This window comes from Carex rostrata, chromosome 34 (assembly GCF_964058835.1).
Source record: "Carex rostrata chromosome 34, lpCarRost1.2, whole genome shotgun sequence".
NCBI lineage: Eukaryota > Viridiplantae > Streptophyta > Magnoliopsida > Poales > Cyperaceae > Carex > Carex rostrata.
The window spans coordinates 1809943-1834795 of record NC_135951.1 but is presented as its reverse complement, the minus strand read 5'-3'; the positions used below and the strand labels follow the sequence as shown (position 1 = coordinate 1834795).

The following is a 24853-nucleotide window of genomic DNA, read 5'->3' as shown; positions in this document are numbered from 1 at the left end:
CATCCAAATTACTGCTGGCCGGGCCTTGCTGTTGCTTTTCAAGAAGCAACCCTACAAAAGGACAGAATTTTAAATAATAATTAGTGAAAATTCAAAAAGGAATCTAATATATGGAACATAATTGGAGTCCTTGTGTGGGCGAAAGAAAGACATCATATAAAAAGCTGCAAACTAATTGGATAGATTATCACAGATTTGAATCGCACGGTCCACTTCAGATAGATTATCACGAGATGTGTGGGCTCCACTTCGGATATATTATCACCGATTTGAATTAGACCGACCGGATTTAAAATTCAAAGATTGAATTATTTCGTCACTGGATCTGAATTCCCCTTATTAGAGGCATTACCATCCGGACAAGGGAATCTTTTAGAATTAGGACATTCGCACTGTTTATTTTTAAAAAAAAATATTAGTAAAGTTTAGAGGTCCAGTCACTCAATTATTTAATACATTTATTATTATTCTAAAGGATTTTTTTTAATCCGGATTTCAAACTCATGACTTCTCACATAGAGGTCATATGCAATTGCCACTAAACCAAAGACTAGTTCTAACCGTTCTTTTAACTTTGCATGAATCTTAAAAGGACTCCTTCATTACAGAAGCTTACTATATATCTTCAAGGATTAATCAAGAAATAAGAGATAACAAAATTTTCAAATAAACAGATAAAAGGCCCAAGGAAAATAATTTTTTTATGTGAATGTTTTACATTGTTAGAGATCTCCATTAGATCAGAGGGGAATAAAGGCGGCAGGTATTTTAGGGTTTATTTTGGATTCAGTGAATGATATTTTATTGAATATTCTATTCAAATCACAATTTGAATAATTTGCAGGTTATCTCAGTAAATTTATGCGAAAAAAGGCCTTCCTATTGACTGCCCAATTCAGCACCGACAAATTGTTGAATAATTGAACGAAGCCTTTAACAGATGGAGAGGTTCTGTTGCGGTACTATTAGTATAACTTCTATCAAGGATTTAATTTTACACTTGAATCCTAATTTGGCTAGAAACTGAATTGAATTGTTACCCTATAACAGTACCTGAATTCCCTACACTTCTCACTGTATAAAGGTGAGGCCCGTCACTATATGGGCTAAGCCTTTCACAATAGGCTATTAATATTGAATTTAAAATAAACACTTAAAAACGTCAATCCAGTTGTTCTTCAGTGACAATTCTGAATCTGATATATTTAATTCCAAAACATTAAGAAAAAGGAATGAGCTAGAAATATTATTGAATTATTAAGCTAGAGAAGAAGTATCAATCCAAGCAATTTCTAATTTTTGAATTCATGTCCCGGCAGTATGTTCTCATAATCATGCATCTGATTCTGATGACTGTGACATTCTTTTCATCCGCATAATAAATAACAGCTCATATGTGTCGGCTGCTATTATTGACAAGGAATGGCTATGGAATTGTTAAAACCAAGATATTTAATGAAACATACAACCAATTTGACACATACAAGAAATAAAATGAATTCAAGTATGTGGCTCTAGTTGCTGCATGGTACAATTTCAATAAAGCATACAAACGTTTCATGCCTGACCTCTTACTTCTTTCTATTGCTTAAATGGTTTCAAAATATTACAGAATTATCTCGGTAGGTCCATGGATGACAACATGTGGCCTTCAAGGCTAAATTGTTTTGTGCATCCGACATTTTCTGAACTTGATAGGTTCCCTGCAACAAGAAATGGCAATAACATTATTATATCGAATGAGGATCATTTACTGAGAGAAATTTAGATGATGACAGTAGAAGTTCTGCAAACCTACGTTGCAAGGTTGTATCAATTTCCACAATGTAGTCAGGCACCATAAGTTGCCTGCCCTCCAAACTTTGAGACCTCCAAGGATGTTCTTGTTGTTTGTAAGACCGCCACAAGACGTCGAGCCGTACCTCTACATCCTTCATTGTTGGTCTTTCTTCTCCTTTCATTCTCAGGCACATTTGTGCAAGCTTGGCAATGGCTTCGGGTTCATTTATGTGCCCCTCGTTCACAATTTGGGGATCGAGAATCTCTAAGAGACGGTTCTCATTCATAGCAGAACTAAAATATGCAATGAGGCTACCCCCCTCAAACTTCCTAGAGGAGAATAACGGCTTTTCTCTTGTTAACAATTCAGCTAGAATGACACCAAAACTATAGACATCACTCTTCTGGGTTAATCGGCCAGTGCAATAGTACTCAGGGTCCAAATACCCGTGTGTCCCTTGGATAGCTGTAGTTACACCCGTTTGATCTATTTGGACAGATCTTGAGGCCCCAAAATCGGACACTTTTGCTATGAAATAATCATCCAGTAGAATGTTTGATGATTTTATGTCTCGATGAAAGACTGATATAGAGGCAGATGAGTGAAGATAGGAAATTGCTCCTGCAACTTCAAGGGCAATTCTTAACCGATGATTCCATGTCAAGGAACAATGTTCCTTTACATGGAGATGATTAAAAAGTGTTCCATTCGAAATGAACTCATAAGCAAGCAATGGGACTTCGGTCTCTAGGCAACATCCATAGAGTTTTACAATGTTTCTATGGTTGACTTGTGAGAGAATAACCACTTCATTAATGAACTGATCAATTTGGGCTGGATCAACAATTTTGGACCTTTTGATGGCCACAACACGTTGATCCGACAAAATACCTTTATAAACTTCTCCATGACCTCCCTGTCCAAGAATGAGGGCATTATCGAATTTGTTTGTTGCCTTTTCCAGCTCATGTAAATTAAGAATTCTCATTTTTGGTGTTGTATCTTCAGGAGAAGCAATTAATTGTTGTAGAAGCAACCCCCGATTTTGAAGGAAGAACTTTTGTTTTAACTTTTCCTGTTTTCTCTTTTCAAACAAATTGATAGGATTGACCATCGCAAAATATATAAAAAGGATGCTTAAACCAATAAAGCCAAATCCGAACACGATTATCATAGCTGCGTAAAAAAATAAAGCATGTTAGAAAAAAAAATCAATACATGACACGTACAGATTCTGATAAGTGGGTTAACTGGAATTTGTGACAATTAATCTGAGTATTTGTACAACTTGCCTGACTGTATGGAATCGTTAATTTTATGAAAATCATTACATTACATGGTTTAATCACATACAAATATCTGAATTTGAAAGTATTTCAACGAACACCATCATAGATAATTAATCCCACTCTTGGTAGAGCTTGTAAATTGTGATGCAAGACTAAGAAAAGTTGGCAAGAAGAAAAAGGAAGATGATTTTGAGCAGAGGAGTTCTGTGAGACAAAGGAACTACCCTGGAGGTAACTAAGAAAGTTATAAATTTTGCTGCTTTAGTTATCAATTGCAATATTGGCAGGGACAATAATATGTTTCTGCCTCCACTGATCCATGCTACTATAGTACAAGAAACAATTTGTAGTTGGAGACATCTTAGTTATTGTTGGTAAAGTAAATTAGGATTAAAAAAGATAGGAGTACCTAAATTAAATGGGGTGAACTTCTTGTTCATAGTTGGATTGTAACTATCATAATCAAGTGCAGAGGGATCCACGCATGAGGGTAAAGAAAGTGGCATGGATGTTAGTATGAACAATAGTAGTAGGAAGAGGTAGCTCTTTAAGAGCATAGTTTATTTGTGGAGGAAATTAGATGGTTTTTGCCTTAAAATTAAATGCAATACCTCCAAGGACTGCAAACAGGAACTTGATGTATAACTTGATTTCTTTTTTATTTTTGTTTCACATATATAGAGGAGATAATTTGTTTGTCCCCGAAATAGAGTTGAAAAAATACTCCAAGTCAATGGTCTAAGTCTAACTCACTATTTTTTCCACACGGAAATGGACTAGTATTGGAGAGAGAAAACTTTGATTGCTCAACTTTGCCCCACCAACAAACGTCTTCCTAAGAAAAGACATAGAAAAGTGGCAAATATTTTGTTTTCAAGATATACAAAGTAAAATCATTAACGCGTACACGCATGCATTCAAGACATACAAGGAAGATATGGAATCAATGGTGCACACACACTCTTTTTACCAGGTCAAATGTTAGTCTTTCTTTTCCCAAAAGATCATGCCCGTAGGCTTTCCATTTCATCATAAAAGTATTACGGCATCTGTTGAGATTTATGTATGTTTAATGCATTAATAGAAGTCTTAGCACCCTCTAACATATAAATAGATCCACCCCTACCTCAAGTTACTTGCACCTGTTTGGATGGAGAGTAGAGGAAGGGGAGGTGAAGAATAGAAGGGAATGGGCTAGAATAGAAAGGAAGATTAACATATATAAACTCTTCATGTTTAAATGATTATGAGAGAAAATAAATTTAACTTTTCTTTCCGTCTTATTTCTTGTTTGATTGATTAAAATTTAGAAGGTTAATAAGAAATTTGGTTGTTGTTGTAGGTTTGTGCCAAAAAACTTGTATAAGAATTATATTGGTAAGATATATGGTTGAACATTTGTGTTATTTTTTCTAAAAATATTTGCAATAAAATTTCTTTCCATCCGTTATACTCCAAATTGGAAGGCAAATCAATTATATTGATTACAATGATACAAGGTTAAATCTTTCACCTCCGACATAATTTTGTCAACCAAACAAGATTCGACGGAATTTTTTTTTTCTTTCCATTCCCTCCCTTCCTCTACTCTCCATCCGAACAATATATTAGGAAAAATCTCTTGCTTCTACTTGGCAACAAAAAACCTCTCCCTTTAGTATTGGTTGATCTAAAAGCATACTGTTTGTAAGAGGTGAGTTCTTTTCAACTGGGGGGGTGACACCACCCAAATCACATCACAAGCCACATCAGCAACATGGGCCATGTCATGATATCCAGTTCAACTTGATTGGCTCATTTAGATGATACTAAGCCATTACAGGTCCATATATATATTCATTGCCTAAGACATTATTAATCCAATTCGGATCAATAATGACCCTGCTCTTTGAACTGTTTTCTAACTAAATGATAGGGTTGGTATGAGGCATAATTTCTTCATAGAGTTTAGGGTTTAGGGTTTAGTGTTTAGGGTGATTCAAAATTCTGTGGAAATCTAACATAATGTTCTACAACTTTTAGGTTTGGAGTTTTCTGAGAAACACATGTTATCTTGGTCAAAAAGGTGTGTTAAAAAAAGGTGGTATGTTAAGATTTTTTTGTGTCATTAATTAGTTATGTGTGAATTTTGTGTGTCATTAATATGGTTAACAGAGAGTTTATATTAGGTTGTTTCAACCTGTATTTTGTAAGTTTTTAGGAAGGTCTTTTGAGAGCCTTTAGGTATAGTTATTAAGAGTTCTTGGAAGATAGAAAAAAATAGTTCAAGTAATATTAATGTTTACGTGATTTTTTGGGGGTGGTACAATAAGGCCACAAAAGAGCCAAAGTCATCTTGTAAGGAAGCCAATGAAATATTACGAATTTTATATATTGAGTTGAGTTTATGTTTCCTTTGCCTCTACAAGTTGAGTTCATTCCTCTATGAGTGTTTGTTAAAAGTGAACTTCTTGCACTCTACAAACATATTTTGTCTTTTTCAAATCCTACGTTGAACATGATAAATGTCAGGAATAAAGATTTGAATTTGTGTAGCAAAGATCTTGACCAGAAAGGGCTGAAAAAAATCATGAAAGTGTTCTAATCTGAACAAATAATTTTGCAACAAAAAAACCAAAAAAATAATGAAAAATGAAGATTATATTTTCATTGCCTTAACATATGAGAAATTATTACCATTTTTTGTATATATAGTAGCATACTTCCTTGCCATTATTGATGTATTTATTGTGGCAATGAACCTTCATTTTTTCTACCCCTCAAACCCTAACCTCCTAAGAAGATATGGAATCTGTGGTGCACGCACTCTTTTGACCAGGTCAAATAATAGTAGCTGGGTGACATGAAAACTGTAGCATTTCTGTCCACTTGAATCCAGAGGTCCACAAGGAGGCACTACAAAGAAAATTCAAGTCAAGTCACTAGTTGCCCACAACGAGTCCGGATTCTCTATTTGAAATTCTCTCAATTGTACTTTATAACAAATCATTCACGATGAAAATACGAGCTTTTATAATTTGTAGTGTCTGTCTTAAATTGTATTAACAAATATATAGCAAGCTTTTACGTGGTTGTCTAACAATGACTATTTAATAAATTACCAATTTCTATAAAATCCAGTTTCACATTATAATTCACTAGTTCATCGTTCTTGGGCCAGTATTCTCATATTTACAAATGTTCATCTTCTTTTGTACAACACTCTCATGTCCCTTGGACCATATATTTGATCCATTCCATATTTTGGTACTTTTAGAGTGTCTCAAAAAGTCAAAATCTTGGCAAAGACTTGGAGTAGTCTGGACAACTTGGAGTAGTTGCTACCTGGGTAACTTGAAAACTGTTGCATTATTTCTGTCCACTTGAAACCACAAGTCCACAAATTTCCCATGTTTAGCTTCTTATAAGTCGAGTCACCATCTCATAGACTTCGGATTCTCTATTTCAAATTCTCTCATGTACTTTATAACAAATCATTAACACGGAATACATACAAAGCTTTTATCATTTATAATATCTCCAAATTCTTAACCTTTTATTATTTGAAGTATATGTATTTGGAAGGAATCTGCTTTGTTTGTTATTTGACACATTTCAAACATGGTGACTTCTCATCTGAACAATATGACCAATTTGAAGATGCTTTCTTCAGTCTACAATGAGTGTCTGTCTGGTAATTATTTTTGTGCAATTATTGATATATGTATGAGGTTCTTATGGATGCCAAGATTTTGAGCCAACTGAAATTCCAAAAGTACTGCCAGGTAGTTGATGTTCCAGTAGCTCACTAGAACAGAATTGTAGCATGCATTTTATGGTTGAGAACTTCTTGTCAACATTTCAATTCTATGTAAAAGAAAGATCATAGTATATCATACAATGAATGTACTCCTTTGACGCTAAAATTTATAAATTTTAAATCATTTATCAAATTGTTTGAATTGACGGTACTAAGAGATACGAATTTTTATGTCTGAGAATTATGAATTTACCTTGTAAGTATATTTGGGGAGATGATGCATCACCTAATTATAGTTCTTAATTTCCAGTTTTTAAGGGTTTACTATAGGTGATTTTTTTTATCAAATTTTACTTTTGAAAATCTGAATTTTGCATTGGACCTGGCATCAGTAGTTAGTCTGAACATCTGCATTATTTTATTGAACAATGAATGCAAACCTAAGTACTCTAAATTAAAGATTGTGGGGTTAATGTCCATGCCTAAATTATTACAGACCCAACACAGGAATCTAACGACATTGCTAATTATTTATAATTGATAAAAAAAAAACTACACACGGGTCCACTACAGAATATAAAAGTTCAAAATAGATTCAATAAATAAATTACATAAGCTAAATTAGACCACCAATAGTATAACATAAAGACAAAACATCAAGATAGATTTAAGAAAAATACATAACTTCTTCAGAAATATAAGGAAACACAATAAATTACATTATCAAGTAATGAGCAACACACATTACAACTTAAACTTGACAATTAATCACATTATTGTACCAAAAAGAGTTCATTTACCGAGGGAAATAAGATGATGATTCTAGGTCTTCTTCAAAACTACATTGCAAGGTTGTGTCAATTTCTGCAGTGTAATCAGGTAGCATAAGCTGCCTCTCCTCAAAACTTTGAGACTTCCAAGGATGTTTGTGTTGTTGATTGGACCGCCACAAGGCATCGAACCGTACCTCCACTTCTCTCATTGTTGGTCTTTCTTCTCCTTTCATTCTCAGGCACATTTGTGCAATATCGGCAACGGCTTCAATTTCTGTTCTATGCCCCTCGTTCAGAACTTGGGGGTCAAGAATCTCAAGGAGATGGTTCTCTTTCATAGCAGAACTAAAATATGCAATGAGGCTACCCCCCTCAAACTTCCTAGAGGAGAATAACGGCTTTTCTCTTGTTAGCAATTCAGCTAGAATGACACCAAAACTGTAGACATCACTTTTGTGGGTTAACCGGCCAGTGCAATAATACTCAGGGTCCAAGTACCCATGTGTCCCTTGGATAACTGTTGTTACACCCGTTTGATCAATTTGGACAGATCTTGAGGCCCCAAAATCTGACACTTTTGCTGTGAAATAATCATCCAACAGAATGTTTGATGATTTTATGTCTCGGTGAAAAACTGATATAGAGGCAGATGAGTGAAGATAGGAAATTGCTCTTGCAACTTCAAGGGCAATTCTTAACCGATGCTTCCATGTCAAGGAACAGTGTTCCTCCACATGGAGATGATTAAAAAGTGTTCCATTTGAAATGAATTCATATGCGAGCAATGGGACTTCGGTTTCTAGGCAACATCCATAGAGTTTTACAATGTTCCTATGGTTGACTTGTGAGAGAATAACCACTTCATTTATGAACTGATCGATTTCAGCTGGATCAACAATTTTGGACCTTTTGATGGCCACAACACGTTGATCCGACAAAATACCTTTATAAACTTCTCCATGACCTCCCCGACCAATAATGAGTGCATTATCGAATCTGTTTGTTGCCTTTTCCAACTCATGTAATCTAAGAATTCTCATATTTTGTGTTGCATCTTCATGGGATGCAATTAGCTGTTGGAGAAGCAAACCCCGATTTTGAACAAAGAACTTATGTTTTAACTTTTCCTGTTTTCTCTTTTCAAACAATTTGACACGCTTGACTATTGCAAAATATGATAAAAGAATGACCATGGCAAGACTAAATCCGAGCGTTATTGTCATACCTGTATAAATAAATAAAGTATGTTAAAAGAAAAAAAAAAGTAAGTTATTTTACTACGCATTACATCATGAAGAGTTACATAACAATTTCCTACGAATTTCTGAACATTTTTTCTAATTAGCTCACTCAATCCAAAATGGAAAAGATTGAATGGAGAACAAATTCCTCTTCAATCTGGAATTGCTGGAATTGGAGTTGCTTGTACTAGAATTCCATACCTAAATTGGAACAAGAGTTTGGTGACGTTATTTACAGAGAATCCTTCCATTGTTTGACTCAAAAAATATTTGTGCATGGATGTGAGGCAGAGAAGAAGCTATGGTTGTCACTGCTAATGGGGAATAACAAAAACAACCCACTTCTAAAATTTGGTGATTATTTCGGGGACGAGTGCAATATTTATATCCAGTTCCAGCCCCTTAGTGCCTTAGAACATTGAATCTTTCCGGGATTGAGGGGGGTGTGTAATGTATTACGCTTTTATTCAGCTAATATTGATTTATACCATCTCATAGTGCATAAAAAAAATTCTTTCCTAGCACTACTACAAAAATACAAGTAATATAGGTACTTCACAAAAAAAAAAATGCATATTGTATGCTTAGAAAATATTTGGGCTTGTTAAGTTAGATTTGTTGAATGTACAAACGATTTGTATGAGCCTTCACAGCCTTTGCTAAATTAGAAAAAAAAAAAAAAAAAAAAAAAAAACCCCGACAGTGGAACTAAAAGATATAATTTTATCATGCAAAGTTCGAGTTGTTTTGTTCCTTTGAATCAGCATAAAATAATTTTACACATCTAGTGATGTATTTAATTCCAATTGGAAGATATTTTTATTATGTGTAATTCATTATGCATGCGAGACCATAAAAAGCCAGGAACAAAACTTCGTATAGACTAGTGTTGAATTATTTTTTACCAAAATTAGCGGTGCCTATATTTTTTATATGTTGTGCGGAATTGGAAAATATTATTATATATGTATGTCATATATATTTTGAATATAATATTATCTATTTTACATAATTAGATTTAGATTATTGTGTATTCATTGTTTAAATTTTCTCAAGTCATAATTAATTATGATCGTGAACTTATTATTTGATTATGTCATATATATTTTTGTGTATTCGTTGTTTAAGAATATTTGATGGGAAAAATAAGAATTGCATACCCAAAATAAAACCATGCGGATATGCCTTATGTGTTTTCTTGCAACCACTTCCGTCTTTTCTGCCATCACCAATCATTCCTGGAGGGCAATCACATGTGTAACTGCCTTCGGTGTTGATACAGTGCCTCATACAGGAGTTCTTATCTGGATACAGACATTCATCAACATCTACAGAACCAACAAAAAATACACAATAAGCTATCAGAGAAAAGCAAAGTGAAAACCATTTTGAAAGGATTATAATATGCAGTTTCACGCAATATGATAATTTGCTTGTGCTGGAAAATAATGTATTATACCGGTGCAACCATCTTCGTCATAGGGATTTCCTTCGTATCCTTTACTACAGTTGCACAGATACCCAGCCATCGACGATGAGTTATAGCAGTAACTATTATTCTTGCATGCGAAGGAACCAATGTGTTTCCTAGAAGCTTCACATGATTTGTTTCCAATCGCCCAATCCAATTGTATGATGTTATTGTCAAGGAAGTGTGGATAATAAAACCTGGAGTCCTCAAAGAGAAACCTGCTCTGATTTGATATGAAATCATCTCTTTGAGAGAAAAATGCTGCACTGCAGTTGGTATAACTCGCACTAGAATTCGATATAAGTTGGGTAAATGTAAGATTGAAGCTTTTTAGAGAGCCTGGAAGTGTAGCTTGGCAACAACCTAGGCCAGAGCAGGAGAAAAATTTATCCTGAGAGTCACAGAACGTGACACAGCCACTTGTCGTTTCACCTTTTATCAAGACTAAATTGTTGCAGCCAACAACTGTCAGTATATTGTATTGGTAAGATAATGTGAAAGGAGTTTCATCTAAGTTAAGCCATCCGGATTCTTTAGAGTCCGTCCATTTACCATTCGAACCTAAACACCTTGTGTAAATTGGTCCGGCAAAGATCTTTATATAGCCTTGTAATGATATTTCTTTAATTCTGTAGGTTTTGCTGGATATGGACAACAAGGGAGGGACAATTGAGAGGTACTCCTTGGGGCAGTCTATCTCAAAGCCTGGTAAGGCGAAGCCGAGAGTGCCAAACGGATACGGAACGGAGCTACATGTTAGATTGTTGTATCCATCAAGTACAGAGGGATCGATATATGAGGATGAATAAAGTGGCATGGATTTTAGAATGAACAATAGTAGTAAGAAGAGGTGGATCATTAAGAGCATGGCTGATTTCTGGAGGAAATTAGATTTTATTGCCTAAAAATTCAAAGCAATACGTCTTAAGGACTGCATATAAGAAAGCAAGCAAGACAAGTCCCTTGGAACTTTATGTACATTACATTTCCTTTCTTTCACTAGTTGACTTTCGAGTCACTTTGAGAATCATTTGTGGTCTCATAATTATCCTTATCAGATGAAAATTACTCTGACTGTATGCTTCTAATCAATGTTTTTGTCTAACTCACTATATTTCCACACGGAAATGGACTAGTTTTAGAGAGAGAAGACTTTGATTGCTAAACTTAGGCCCACCAACAAACGTCTTCCTTGGAAAAAAAAATCCATTATTTGTGGTTAGAAAGTACTATTATAACTTATCTGCTCTTTGATATTGTTGTCAGAATATACACCATGACACATTGACATGTGTCACAGAAGATCTGAATAAAATTGGTGAACAAGGCAGAATACTCTAGGAGATTTGTTTACCTTCAATGTTATATTTAGGTCATCTTAGATTAAGGAAATATTGTGGAAAAGTAAATATGTACATAAGGCAGGATAGATTAGCAATCACATTTATATATATGAGAGGGTGATGTCCAACAAAATGATATATGAAAATACTCTGTAATTCTATTATGAATTAATAAAACAAAGGGAGTGAAGGGAATTTCATGGGAGTGATTGTGTTTGTGTTCTCTATTATACTATTCTAATAATTTTGTCAATTGTGCACATATATATTATAACTTGTCTGCTCTTTGCTCAATGTGGAACTGAAATTGATATTATCTTCTTCTTTTTTTACAGTATTTTTGCCATGAATTTGTAACCCTAAAAAATTAGCTAATCATAATATTTTACTACTTTCTTTTTATTGCCCTACTCTGTTTTTAAATGGTAATGACCCTTTTTTTTTTCCAAAGTTTCACGCTCTTAGGCTTTCATTACCACATTGAAAAACAGAGTTACAACAAATTGTGTGTACATAAGCTATCACAGCCACTCTGATTTTTACTTGTGTGTAAATGAAAATGATAAATTGGAGATGTAAACCCTGTGTATCCCTTATCTAGTGAACTTTTTATTTTTTACTTGTCGGGAAATCTTATACAAAGAAGATATGGAATGTGTGGTGCACGCTCTCTACCATGGAAAAATGCCAGTAGGTGGGTGACTTCAAAACTCTATTATTGCGGTCCACTTAAATCCACCAGTCCACAATGGAGACACTACAGATTTTCCATAACATATCATTAACGATGAAAATATGAGCTTTTATCATTTGTAGGATCCTTCTTAAAGTGTATTAACAAATATAGGAAGTTTTTATGTGGTTGTCTGGGTTAATTTTCTCTGTACCTTGAAAGTTGTTATATTTATAGGTAATGGATTACAGACTTAATTGTAGTCTTCTGCATCATTTTACATGAACCAAAATATGTAGCAAGTTGTTGGTTTACTTGGTCCCATGTTTGTTGAACGATTGAACCCTACATTTGATCCATTGTATATTTTGGTACCTCTAGAGTGCCTAAAAGTGTGAACATCTTCGCAGAGACTTGGAGTAGTTTTGGTCCTACTACGTACTCACAAAATATCTTGTCTGGACAATTAAAATAGTGAAAGACAAAAGTATAATTTTTACTCCTTATAACAGTGAAAGGGTTATCTTTTTATTTATACAATTTATTTTATTTCACTTACAAACATTGCGTTAACATAAGACTAGAGAAATTTATTATTATTATTGAGATAGTTTTAGCGTTATCTCCTACCCATTCCTTTTTATTTTTTTGGGGGACAATGACCCGTCTTTTTCTTCTACCCCTCAGGCCCTCACCTCCTAATAAGATAAGGAATCAGTGGTGTACAAGCACTCTTTTTGCCAGATCAAATGTTAGTATCTGAGTGACATCAAAACTGTAGCATTTCAAATTCTCCCATGTACTTTATAACAAATCATTAACAACGGAATATAGACAAATCCTTTTATCATATATAGGTTATGTCTTTAAGTGTAGTAGCAAATATAGTAAATCTTATATGTGGTTTTCTAACAATTAATTACTATTAAAACATTACAAAATTACTGACAAAAACTAAAAAGATGAAAATTGCAAAATTACATAATAAATCCTCCCTTTATCCCCATTCAGAGTGGCTCAGTATTAGCTATTATGTCTTACTTTTTGTGTTTAGCAATGGTACTTTTATGGATGGTGTATGAACTCTTTTTTGTTTTTGTGGCTTAAGATCTCAGATACTTAGTCGATGTGATTTCTTTGTTGGACTTCACAAAAATCGACACTTTTGTATTTAACCATTTTCAATCTAATGAAACGGGCTTCTACCTTTTTAAATCTCTTGTAGTAAAATTTATTAGGGGTTTGATATAGTAGTAAATCCAGTTCACATTGTGATCCACTAGTTAATCGTTCTTGCAAGTAACATATATAATACTTGGGCCGGCGGCCGCAGTATTCTCATCTTTACATATGTTCATCTTAGTTTTGTACAACAATTGCATTTTATTTCCTACTACTATAAAACCTACAAGACTGCAAACAAATATAATTGATGATTTCAGAATTATAACATAAATCAAAAGAATAAAAAACTGAGCTGGAGGACACGTCAGAAACCCTTTCTTTTTCCAAAATAATAAAACAAATAAAGAAATAAAATGATAACTCCAAATAAAATACAATAGTAGCAAAACATATAAAGTGTCAAAATGTAGGGTCTACCATGAAAAGCAAGCAGCTTGTTTCAAGGAACAATGTAGGGAAAAAAAGGGGTATGGTTCAATAAACATATCCATATATATATACTTGGCCAAGAATAAAAAGACATGGAGCAATATATCTGCAGTATCGACATGATGGCTGAGGTTGCTCTTAGCAATGTAAAATCTTGATACATTTAGCAAAGGAGGCAGAGATTATAAATTTCCAATTAAACCTTCTCATCACCTTCTATGCTTTTTCTGATAAGGCAAATATGCAACGGCTCTTTAGCATGTAAATAAATAAATAGGCATTTGTGTAGTTTGTAAAGCATGAACAATAATCCAATAAACATTTTAATCAATTTAATTCAGTGATTCAATAGTTGCTGGCAGATTCGATGCTGTTGTCTACAGGGTCCCCACCTTGGCTTTCATGAATGCCTGGCAGTTCCTTCAATGGCTGGAGTGTTGAAAATAGATTAAAAGTTCCTATAATTAACATCAGAGGCATGGGTGCTATAATTAGCAATCTCTATTTTATTAATTTCAGTAATTAGAGGCATGATGTGCCTGAAATAGGATGAACTGCAGTTCTGGTCAGCAGGGTTATTTATGGTAACAGATGCTAAATTTAGATTGTAGAGCAGTTATAGAAAGTAGTGGGTTCTAAAATTTGATAGATATACTTGTTATAAATCTGTAAGAATGTTATGTAATTGTTTGCAAGGTGTAAGTAATGAAAATTCCAGCATATTGAGAAATTAGTTTTCTGTTCAACAGCAGATTTTTCTTTATCAGAAGTTTCTGTCAAAACTCTGTTTTTCGTACCAGCGAGTTTACCAGAAAAAAGGCTGCTGCAATCAGCAAAGTTTCCAACAAATTGGTATGAGAGCCAAGTTGATCCACCTCGGGGAGTTTTAAATGGCAGAAGTTGATCCACCGTACTAAATTTCTATCAATAATCCAACTCTCAATCAATTTATATTATATATATCAGAATCCCATTTTATAAAATAAAAAATAAATAAAACAACTTATATTTGAATAATGAAATTTAAGAGAGAAAGAGGAGAGCAATACATGTATTACTAAAAAAATCATCTCAAAATCACACAGATTTATTATTTTTCTATTGAAAATTGATCTACTTAATTAGCTAGTCTGCATCAGTAGCTACTAATTAATCAGATCATTAACCAGATTCTTGATGTCACCTTGAGAACTCCCATCCTCTTGAACGGCGGCCGGTGCCGATGCGGCAACATTCTGTTATCAGTAGTTGAATTTAATGACAAGTTATTTTGATTTATGTTTATTATCGCCTCTGATTGACCTATATATGATAAATTCAATTTAATTATCATTTATTATGTTCCATTCGATTTTAATGTCTACTATTTGAAATTTTGAGAACAAAATTCTTTTGAAAATGGGGAATTTGTAACACCGATAATATATAGTTTTCAAATATATATACTTCGGATCTAAATATAATATTTATGAATTCCAAGGTTTAAATTATAAAAATGAACACTGTAGATTGTAGAAACAAAAAAATAAATAATAAATTTTTCTTTTAAAATTATTTTGAACTTATATACAAAATTTGAGAATTTAGGGGTCTATTTATTAAATATGTAAACGTAAAACTTAAGGAGGACCATACTGGCATACAAGGAAATATTCTGAATCCTTTTTAGCTTTTACTTTTTTTTAGGATTTGTTAAATTCGTATCCAAGCAGCCTTTGTTTTAGCCTCCTGTATGCAGCTTTATTTCACCCACTTGTACAACACTCTTATTTCTTTGGTGCTATATAATACATCACGTGGCAGCTTCTGCCACTTTCCAAAAAAAAAAAAACTTAAGGAGGACGTGGCATTCAAAGCCACATGGCCACATGGCTCTCACGCCTAAAACCACCTATTTTACCCGCTCCTTGCGTGGCAATATTTTACAGCTCCACAAATCCATTAAATACCTCTATTCTTAATCAAAGTTGGAAAATACAAAAGAAAAATGAAAATTCATTGAAATATTTAGAAGGTCAGAAGTTCTTTAACCTTCATCTCCAATTCCTGGTTCATCTGATCCCCTGCAGCAAGGATCTTAATTATTAATTTCTTTATTTAATATCTGCTAAGAGTCTTCTTCCTTCGGCTGTCTCATAAATTCTTTAATTTGTTCTTCATTTGGGCTGAAGTTGAGTTCTTTGTGGGTTTCGGAAATATTAGGTTCGGTAGGCCCAAGGGCATTTTGAATTTGAATCCGAATAGGTTCAAGCATTTCCTTTCCCTTCCCCAAAGAAATTATTAAATTTGTTAGCTGTAATAAGGCCATTGGAATGTGCGTTTTCAATGCAGGTGTTAAGTACAACTGAATTGTAATTACTAATTAATGATTACTATTTCGTCCACCTAAGAAGATTTTTTGAATTTGTTGAAAAGTTCCATTTGACCGACAACATTTTGCACATAATAGCAAATTTTCTTGGGGCATATACAACTGTTTTGGGAACCGTTATAGGTAGTTCATGACTTAAATGTTACAAAACAACTGTTTTGGTTCTTCCAGCTCAGCGTGATGGGGCACACTAATGATCAATATAAATACAAATGTTTAAGGTCTTTTTGAAGCAAAACCAAAACTCTCCCATTCACGAAAAAAAATAAATGCTAATGGAAGAAGCCCAAATAGACATTGTAGATCTCGAAGCCTGTCTACAACGTGAACTCGACACATTATGGGGTAATGCAAACGAGACAAAGAACTTCACTATCTTTCGCACACCACATAATATTTCCCAAAGCAAGAAGAATATCTTCGAGCCCTCTGTCGTCTCCATCGGCCCATTCCACCGTGGTCAAAAGCACCTCCGAACCGTGGAGGAACAGAAAAGACGATACCTGCAGGATTTCTTGTCTCGTGGAGACCACATAAATTTGAATCTATGTATATCAGAGATGAAGTTGCTAGAAATGAGAACACGGAGGTGTTATAGTGAGACGTTTGATGATGTTGACAGCAATGCATTTGTCAAGATGATGCTACTTGACGGATGCTTCGTACTTGAGCACTTCTTAAAAAAGTACGAAAGAAATGGGAATTCTATTTTGGAGATTGGCTGGAATTATAATTTCATAGTTCGTGATTTGCTACTTTTAGAGAATCAAATTCCCTTCTTTATAGTCGAGAAGTTGTATGAGATTGGTTTAAAACAAGAAATTAGAAAGAATTTTGTTAATCCCCTTGTTCATAATGTGGCCCGCAAACTATCAAATGTCACTAGAGACTCCAAATTTGCATACCAGCCACCAGCTGAAATTCATCATTTGGTCCATCTCTATTACCACTATTTAGTGCCCAACCCAGAGAAATCAGTTGTATTGATTTCCAAATCATTTGATCTTACCAGAATGTTCAGCGCCAATAGAACTATCAAAGACTTGCTTCATCGGTTTCGTTCAAGTGTGCTCAGAGGAGGACCTCCTCATTCAACTTCTGGAAGGTCGTCAGTGCCATTGCCGAATCGTACCGGGAATTTATCCTCGATGGTGATCCCTTCTGCCACTGAGCTCCAAGAAGCGGGCCTGAAATTCACACCAAAATGCAACCCAAAACATATGCTCGACATATCATTTGAATATGGTGTCTTAAAAATCCCTAGACTAGCAATCACTGATGACACTAAGCCTATTTTCGCAAACCTTTTAGCATTTGAACATTCCAACTATGGCAAAGAGAATAAACCTTTTACAAGGTTTGTAGCATTTTTGGATAATCTAGTTAACACACCAAATGATGTGACAATATTACAAGAGTGCGGAATCATTGAGAACTGGCTAGGCAGTGAAGAGGACTTGACTCATTTCATCAACAAGGCCACCGAAGGTACAGCTTTTAGCACATATCACTATTTGGCAGAATTATACACGGAAGTGAACAGATACATCGGATCAAGCTGGAACAGGCAGCGAGCAAAATTGATTCGTGATTACTTTAGCAGTCCGTGGGCAGCAATTTCTCTCATCGCTGCTTTCATACTTCTAGTTCTTACATTGGTGCAATCTTTCTTTGCATTTTTGTCCTACATCCGTCCCCCCAAGCCATGATACTTTAATTTTCCGTACTATTCAGAGCTTCTAAATTGAACAAGAAAAAGGTGATGCTATTACTTTCTATTGTAAATGTTTGGAAGGAGTTATTTCTTAATTTATTTATTTTTCTTCCTTGTTTGTCAATTGTAATTCCTTTTAGTGTTGTATCTTGTATGTCTTTTGTTTTTATGATTTGCTACGAAGTTTTAATCACAAGTACCCTTGTAGCTGTGCACTATATATCTTTGGTTTATTTTACTTTGTTTGCAAAGCAACACATAGATCTATTTATTTCCAATTTCACCTCTTGAAATACTCTTACCGCCGATTCTATTTTAATATCCAATATTAAAATAAAAAATAATACAAATGTCCAAGTAGTCTTGAGAATTTTAAAAATATTCAAACCAACAAAAATTTTGATAGTCGAATAAAGAACTGGACTGCTGAAATTTTCGGCGGCCGTATAACATGAGTTAGGTTTCTGCCCACAACCCTTTTGTATATTTATGATTTTTTTTATTTAATTAGAAATTATTATGATTTTTTATTTTTTATTTTAATATTAGAAATATTTTATATAGATTTTCGAAAATAGATGAAATATTATAATATTGGATTTTTTTTGTCGATGTAAGAAAAACTAATTAAATATTTCTTTGTGTGTTATTGAAAAAAAATATAAAATATTTTTGTTATGAGCAAATAAAGAAAATATTGTAGTTCTTCTAGTACAATTAAATTCTAAAATATGATATCTATTTTGATTTTTTTAAAAGAAGTAATTTATATGTCAAAAACAGAAGGATCTCAATATTTTATGTATTTATCTAGAAATGACATTTGAACCGGAATCAATAACTCAGAATCAAAACATATAGTATTCGATCTACTTTCGAAGAAATATGTAAATTTTTATAATATTTTAATAGAAAAAAATAAAAAACTTATAAACTTTTCTAATAAATAAAAAATCATAAATATACAAAACAATTTCTTTGTTATTTTCGGTGCCCCAATTATTTTCTCAGCCGTCGAAATTTTCGGGAGTCTAGGCATTTTCAAAATTGTTCATAATACTTGAATATTTGCATTATTTTTTATTTAATGTTGGATATTAAAATAAATTGGCCCTTAGCGGCTTGCGGCGGTATCTCATTTCCCCCAAAAATAAATTTACCATACTAAATTTCTATAGGTAATCATCATTCAAAATATTGTTTTATCAATGTTAAAATGAAAATCTGATTAATTATAATAGTACATAAGGAACAGAGAAACACGTAATATGGTAATAATGCTATTTAAAAATTGTTCTTGATTTTCGGATATGAGAATTTATTTTTCACATTGGAATATAATTTTACAAAGCACACTTTTTTCTATGTTTCATATAATGCTTTGTCCACGACTCGTCACACTTTCTTTTTAGGGGCGTTGTATTGTGTAGCGCACATATATAAAAATAGACAAGAGCTGGACTATATATTAATAAGTATTTACAAAGTTTTTTACATAGAAACCTAAGATTCCTTATCAGAAAATGAATATTTAGACTGAGTGCGGATACTGTAGTTCGGATACTATTATTAGCTCCCTTAATAAAAAAAACTCCGAAAAAATAATGAGTATTTAGACTAAGACCATTGACTGTGAACATTCAGTCAAGAGTAATTTTAGGACAGAAATAAATAATTAATCAATTTCATAGGGAACATAATTTATTTGTCCACCAATTACGGGTGGAAATTACTCTTGATTGAATGCGCACCTAGTCAATTGTCTTAGTCTAACCAACTATTTTTTCTACACGGCAATGGACAAGTATTAGAGAAAGAAAACCTCAATTGCTTAAGTTAGCCCCACCAGGCCACCAACAAACAAATGTCTTTCTTAATAGAGAATATATAATTCCATCGATCATTTGTGTTGGCAATAAAATTTGAGTTAAGCTTATAAATTTAGCACAGTGATTGGTAAGTTTAACACTAAAATATATAAGATCAATCGGATTCAAACGACGATCTAAACCGTTAAAATTAATCAATACATTTATCAATTTATAAATTTTGAATTTACTTTGTACAAAAACAAGTGTTAGAAAATGAATAATTATAAATTATTTTAATGCATTCATTTTCAAGTCTAATTATATTAATAGAAAGCCGCCTTTGACGTTTTCCGAGCCTTTCTGCGTAGCTATCTGCACAATGTTATCCATGATCACTGACCTATATATTCCACAGTGATTAACCCCTTTGTAAACCTAAACTATTACCTGATCACCAGGTTATAGAACAATTTCATTTAATTAAGCAGTAGGGTAACATGTCTGTAGCAAAAATGTTTGCTTTGTTTGCATGTGTTGTGGTCCTTACCATGCAAAGCACAACACTAGCCCAGAACACCCAACAAGACTATCTCGACGGCCATAACGCAGCACGATCTGCAGTCGGTGTGGCCGACATATCTTGGGATGACACAGTACAAGCCTATGCCGAGAACTATGCCAACCAGAGAAAAAGCGACTGTAGCCTTGTCCACTCAGGTGGCCAATACGGCGAGAACATTTTCATGGGCACTAGCACAAGCTACTCTGGCATCGATGCTGTTAACTATTGGGTGAATGAGAAGCAATACTACGACTACAACACGAATTCGTGCGCATCAGGTGAGATGTGTGGTCACTACACACAAGTGGTATGGCGTGACTCAACCCAGATTGGTTGTGCCAGGGTGGTGTGCGACAACAATGCCGGTGTGTTTATCATATGCAGTTATAACCCTCCTGGTAATGTGATTGGAAGGAAGCCTTATTGAAAGGGTTTAATTACGTTTTCTTATCTAAGTATGATATCAAGTACTGGATATATTTGAATAAAGGAAGGAAAAGGGTCCATTTGGTTTGTGTTTTCCTGGTTTCCATGGAATCGACAGATTCCATGAAATAAATATTATTGTATGAAATGTGTGATTTTCGATCATGTCCGATATTGTATGTCCATTCTTAACAAAAGGATTTGAAAGAAAATGCTCATGTTTTGGTGTTTGATTAACTTGATCATTAATAAATTATTTCTTAGTTTTATTGTGGCATTTGATTAACTCGATCATGTCCGATATTGTATGTCCGTTCTTAGTATCGATACTCGTGCAGCCAATATCCGTTGTGTTTATCATTCAATATAAATTATTTCTTAGTTTTTTTGTGGCATTAGATGTTCAGAAGTACTCCACAAATGATGGTTCTCTAATCTCTGACATAGATTAGTGTTAAGTAATTCCTTTACTATATATGATGCACTTTATTTTATTAAGGTTATCATTATCTGCGTTGAATATAAAATTACTAGAATTGTCAGCTGTTCTAAATATCTTACAATGATTAAATCAATTTTAATTTAGGAATGCCTAAGGCTCTGCAGTTGTCTTAATAATATTAACTAGATTAGTACTGCATTTGTATCAATTGCTCTGTAGTCTCGAAGATGCTTTACGCGTTCTATATCCCTTGAACCCTACATTTGTTCTATATTTTGGTGCTTCAAAACCCTGCAAAGATTTGGAGTAGTTATTGGTCCTACTAGTCAAAACATATCATTATGTGGACAATTAAAGTAATTAATTATATAAATATATACTAACATCAACATCCTTCATTTATATTTTTAAGCATTTATAAAACATGTGAAAGATAATAATAACTTTCTACTCATTTAACAGTGAAAGGGTTAACTTCTTATTCTACTCATTTATTTTGTTTTACTTACAAACATTGCCTTAACATGTATGATGTCGATCTATAGAAAAATATTATTATTTTTTGGATAGCTTTAGCGTAGTTTCTGCCTAAACATATGATTTTTTTTTTTTAATTTTTTTTTGTCAATGTCGACAATTTGTTTTTTTCTACCCCTCATTTTCCTAAGAAGATATGCAACCAATGGTCTACGCCCTTTTTACCAGGTAAAATGTTATTCTCTGTGGCATTTCTGTCCACCTAAAACCACAGGTCCACAAGGAGACAATCCAAAGAAAAAAGTTATTAGCTTCCTACAAGTCAAGTCATGCAACAACGGAATATATAATTATATATGATTCCTTCATCATTTATAGCTAGCAGGATCTGTCTGAAAGTGTATTAGCAAACATAGCTAGCAGGATCATACAAAAGGAAGTCCAAAATTCAAAAAAAAAAAAATTGAGACTAAAATCTCTGATATGAACCCAATACTTAATTCCGAATTATTCCCGAATTATATCCGAATTATACCCGAATCACGAATTTTTGACCTCGCCAAACCGAACGTGAATAATTCATTTGTCACTATGACCCCAAATATGCACCTAGGTTGAATTTACTACAATTTGGTTTGCTCATCAAGTCGGATATTCGTTATCTGACTTTAGATTGTCTTGGATTTTGAATCGTTTGGGTTCGAATCAGTCAAATTTTATGTTGTTCGCCTTGGCTCATTTCGGATTTGAGTTGCAATCTAGTTTCAGCTTGTTCAATTTTAAATCATCCAAGATGGATTCGGATCAAATAATGTTTTCCCACTACTAGAATAAATAACCAGAGGTTTGATGGAAGTGAACTAGGCCCATAAATAAAGCCCAGATTTATCTTGCAATTGGATTTACCCAAATCCATAACACCAAGCTTGTGACTACACTCAGAAATCTAACGGGTTTACAGACCCGACAACAGAGCTACATTAAAAAAGAAAGAAAAGAAAGAAAGATGCATGCTTGTGAAAGGAGGGAAAGAATATAATAATCAGTTCATGTGCACATGTGCATGGAGGGAAAGGATATATATAATAATCAGTTCAAGCCAAGAACATATTCGATTTTGGTGGAATTTATAAAATTTCCACTTTACACCAATTAAAGTTCAATTTGAACGCACCTTTGAGCAAAGCATAAAAAAAACAAAGGAAGAGAGAAATAATCTACTTAATTGCACTTAGAGCAGATATCCGCATCAGCTGCTTTTTGTTGGATTAATTTTGAATTAATGAATTAATTAATCTTAATTAGGTTGTGAAATATACAACGGACGTGTCCAGTTCATATATATCTCGTTCAAACTGTTAATTGTCAATTCAGATGCATCTTTGTAGCAATATTTGTTTTTTTGGTAAAATATATTTTTTTAATGATGAATATGTAATATAATTAGTAAGATAAATGAGTCTTGTTGCTGGATAGATCGAAAAGTAGATATTAATATTGAAAATCTGATTTTAAATAAATTTAAGTTTTTCATTTTCATGGATAATATATAAATTAACACTCATTTTTTAGAGACTGTAATTCAGAAAGTAAGAAGCATAATGGAATATGGCACACAGAATGGAAATTAATTAACAGAGAAAGTAAGAAGCATAAACCCTAATTTCTTTACACGGAAGCTAAGAATATATACCCCTTAAAATAAGAGAGCTCTAGGAGAGTCAGTTCTTCCAATTCCATTAATTACCATCAACAACCATCTCCTCCTGGATTAATTATTTGGGACAAGAATCGATCGCTACAACTGAACCACATCACCCGGGCCCAATCTCGGAGCTGAGCTCGTCTAAGGAGCACCTCAAAGAGCTTTAATTCAAGTAAGCACTTACTCTATAATTATTGTATATGTTGATATCAAGCACTGCTAACCCCTATTTACAGGGGAATATGTTGATTTTGAATCCAGTAGTTCATGGTATAAATATGGAAACATGGTTATCTGCCTCAGAACTGAAACTAGCTAGTGGAGTCAATGAAACCCTTTTAACTGTTCACCCGACTAGTATCATGTACAATAAGGCAGATATGTGTAAGAATTTTTTTTTGTTAACTTAACGGGTATTGGTAAGGGTAATAAAAAAAATTGTTAGATTATCGGGGTAAGATTAAGGGTAACAACTATTTTGTACCCGTTATCCTATAGAATAATTGATAAGTTATTAAATTATATATGATTTTTTTATTTATACATATAATTTACTATATATTTTTTTATTTTGATTAGATTGATTTATACAACATTGAATTATATATCATTTTAAATCGTTATATTTGATTAATAATTTATTATTATTAAACTAATGGAATAAAAAACTATTTTATTATTTTATCATATTATGTACATGATGTGTTTAATAGAATTACTAGTATTGTGCCCGTGCGTTGCAACGGGAACATATTATAAAAGAAAAACATATTTTTAGAAAGAAAAAAATCAATGAAACAAATTTATTCTCAGAGACCAATGTAGAACTAAACCACTCAAATACTTGACTAATAAGAATCAAATTACTTGTTTGTCTTCCATTAATTTATCTTCTCGATCCTGATAGTATTAATAGAGAAACAAACAATACATTTTTTTCAACTTCTTTAGTCAGAATGCTATGTAAGATCAACAAATAAAAAAATTAACTTTTCTCACCAGGCCCCAGACCGACTGCTTGATATTGTTTATTTCAGTCCCAACGTTCACAATTTTCATTTATACTTTTTAGTTGAGCATCAATTCTCATCTATCACTTATAATCAGTAGCTCTTCTGATGAGAAGTTCAGTGCTCTTCTTTTACTTTTGGATCTCACTGTTCCAACAAAGACACCAAATTAATTATAACCACTGGTACAAAAACTTCATAATTCAACACCATTTATTGACTACAAATTTAAAAATTGAAAAAGTATATCAAATTAGTTAAAATCTTCTCAAAAACTCAATTAAACTCAAAAGTATAATGATTTTAGTAATGGATAAAAAGGAGTATCAAGGATTTAATTTTAAGAATTACGTACTCATCAAGAAGAGAGATAATTCCTCCAAGTTTCTCAAACAAAAATGAAAGTTAAAAA

The 24853-nt window shown here is 33.3% G+C and overlaps 3 protein-coding genes and 1 pseudogene across 4 annotated transcripts; 2 read left to right on the top strand and 2 right to left on the bottom strand.

Annotated features, from left to right (window-relative positions):
* Positions 1 to 1423: 1423 nt before the first annotated feature.
* Positions 1424 to 3682, bottom strand: LOC144549008 (putative wall-associated receptor kinase-like 16). The gene is made up of 3 exons (XM_078297755.1): positions 3479 to 3682; positions 1799 to 2956; positions 1424 to 1703 (listed from the first exon to the last, which is right to left on the bottom strand). The coding sequence occupies exons 1-3, from the start codon at positions 3624 to 3626 to the stop codon at positions 1615 to 1617; spliced, it is 1395 nt and encodes a 464-aa protein (XP_078153881.1). The 5' UTR covers positions 3627 to 3682; the 3' UTR covers positions 1424 to 1614.
* Positions 3683 to 7380: 3698 nt separating this feature from the next.
* Positions 7381 to 11301, bottom strand: LOC144548999 (wall-associated receptor kinase 17-like). The gene is made up of 3 exons (XM_078297728.1): positions 10282 to 11301; positions 9983 to 10150; positions 7381 to 8806 (listed from the first exon to the last, which is right to left on the bottom strand). The coding sequence occupies exons 1-3, from the start codon at positions 11159 to 11161 to the stop codon at positions 7605 to 7607; spliced, it is 2250 nt and encodes a 749-aa protein (XP_078153854.1). The 5' UTR covers positions 11162 to 11301; the 3' UTR covers positions 7381 to 7604.
* Positions 11302 to 16569: 5268 nt separating this feature from the next.
* Positions 16570 to 18041, top strand: LOC144548852 (UPF0481 protein At3g47200-like). Its single transcript, XM_078297564.1, has one exon. It carries the CDS (start codon positions 16570 to 16572, stop codon positions 18001 to 18003), a length of 1434 nt encoding a protein of 477 aa, XP_078153690.1. The 3' UTR covers positions 18004 to 18041.
* Positions 18042 to 20246: 2205 nt separating this feature from the next.
* On the top strand, positions 20247 to 20972 carry LOC144549011 (pathogenesis-related protein 1 pseudogene; annotated as a pseudogene). The gene has a single exon (XR_013509539.1). The product of XR_013509539.1 is annotated as a pathogenesis-related protein 1 pseudogene (transcript).
* The last annotated feature ends 3881 nt before the right edge of the window (positions 20973 to 24853 follow it).

What these genes read in the sequence shown, in the direction of transcription:
- LOC144549008 (XM_078297755.1), bottom strand. Translation starts at nt 3,626, where the DNA reads ATGCTCTTAAAGAGCTACCTCTTCCTACTACTATTGTTCATACTAACA. An exon ending in GTTCACCCCATTTAATTTAG is followed by an intron (nt 2,957 to 3,478) that starts GTACTCCTATCT and finishes TTTTTTACGCAG; the next exon opens with CTATGATAATCGTGTTCGGA. An exon ending in AATTGATACAACCTTGCAAC is followed by an intron (nt 1,704 to 1,798) that starts GTAGGTTTGCAG and finishes TTCTTGTTGCAG; the next exon opens with GGAACCTATCAAGTTCAGAA.
- LOC144548852 (XM_078297564.1), top strand. Translation starts at nt 16,570, where the DNA reads ATGGAAGAAGCCCAAATAGACATTGTAGATCTCGAAGCCTGTCTACAA.
- LOC144548999 (XM_078297728.1), bottom strand. Translation starts at nt 11,161, where the DNA reads ATGCTCTTAATGATCCACCTCTTCTTACTACTATTGTTCATTCTAAAA. An exon ending in TGACGAAGATGGTTGCACCG is followed by an intron (nt 10,151 to 10,281) that starts GTATAATACATT and finishes TTGGTTCTGTAG; the next exon opens with ATGTTGATGAATGTCTGTAT. An exon ending in TCCGCATGGTTTTATTTTGG is followed by an intron (nt 8,807 to 9,982) that starts GTATGCAATTCT and finishes TTATTTATACAG; the next exon opens with GTATGACAATAACGCTCGGA.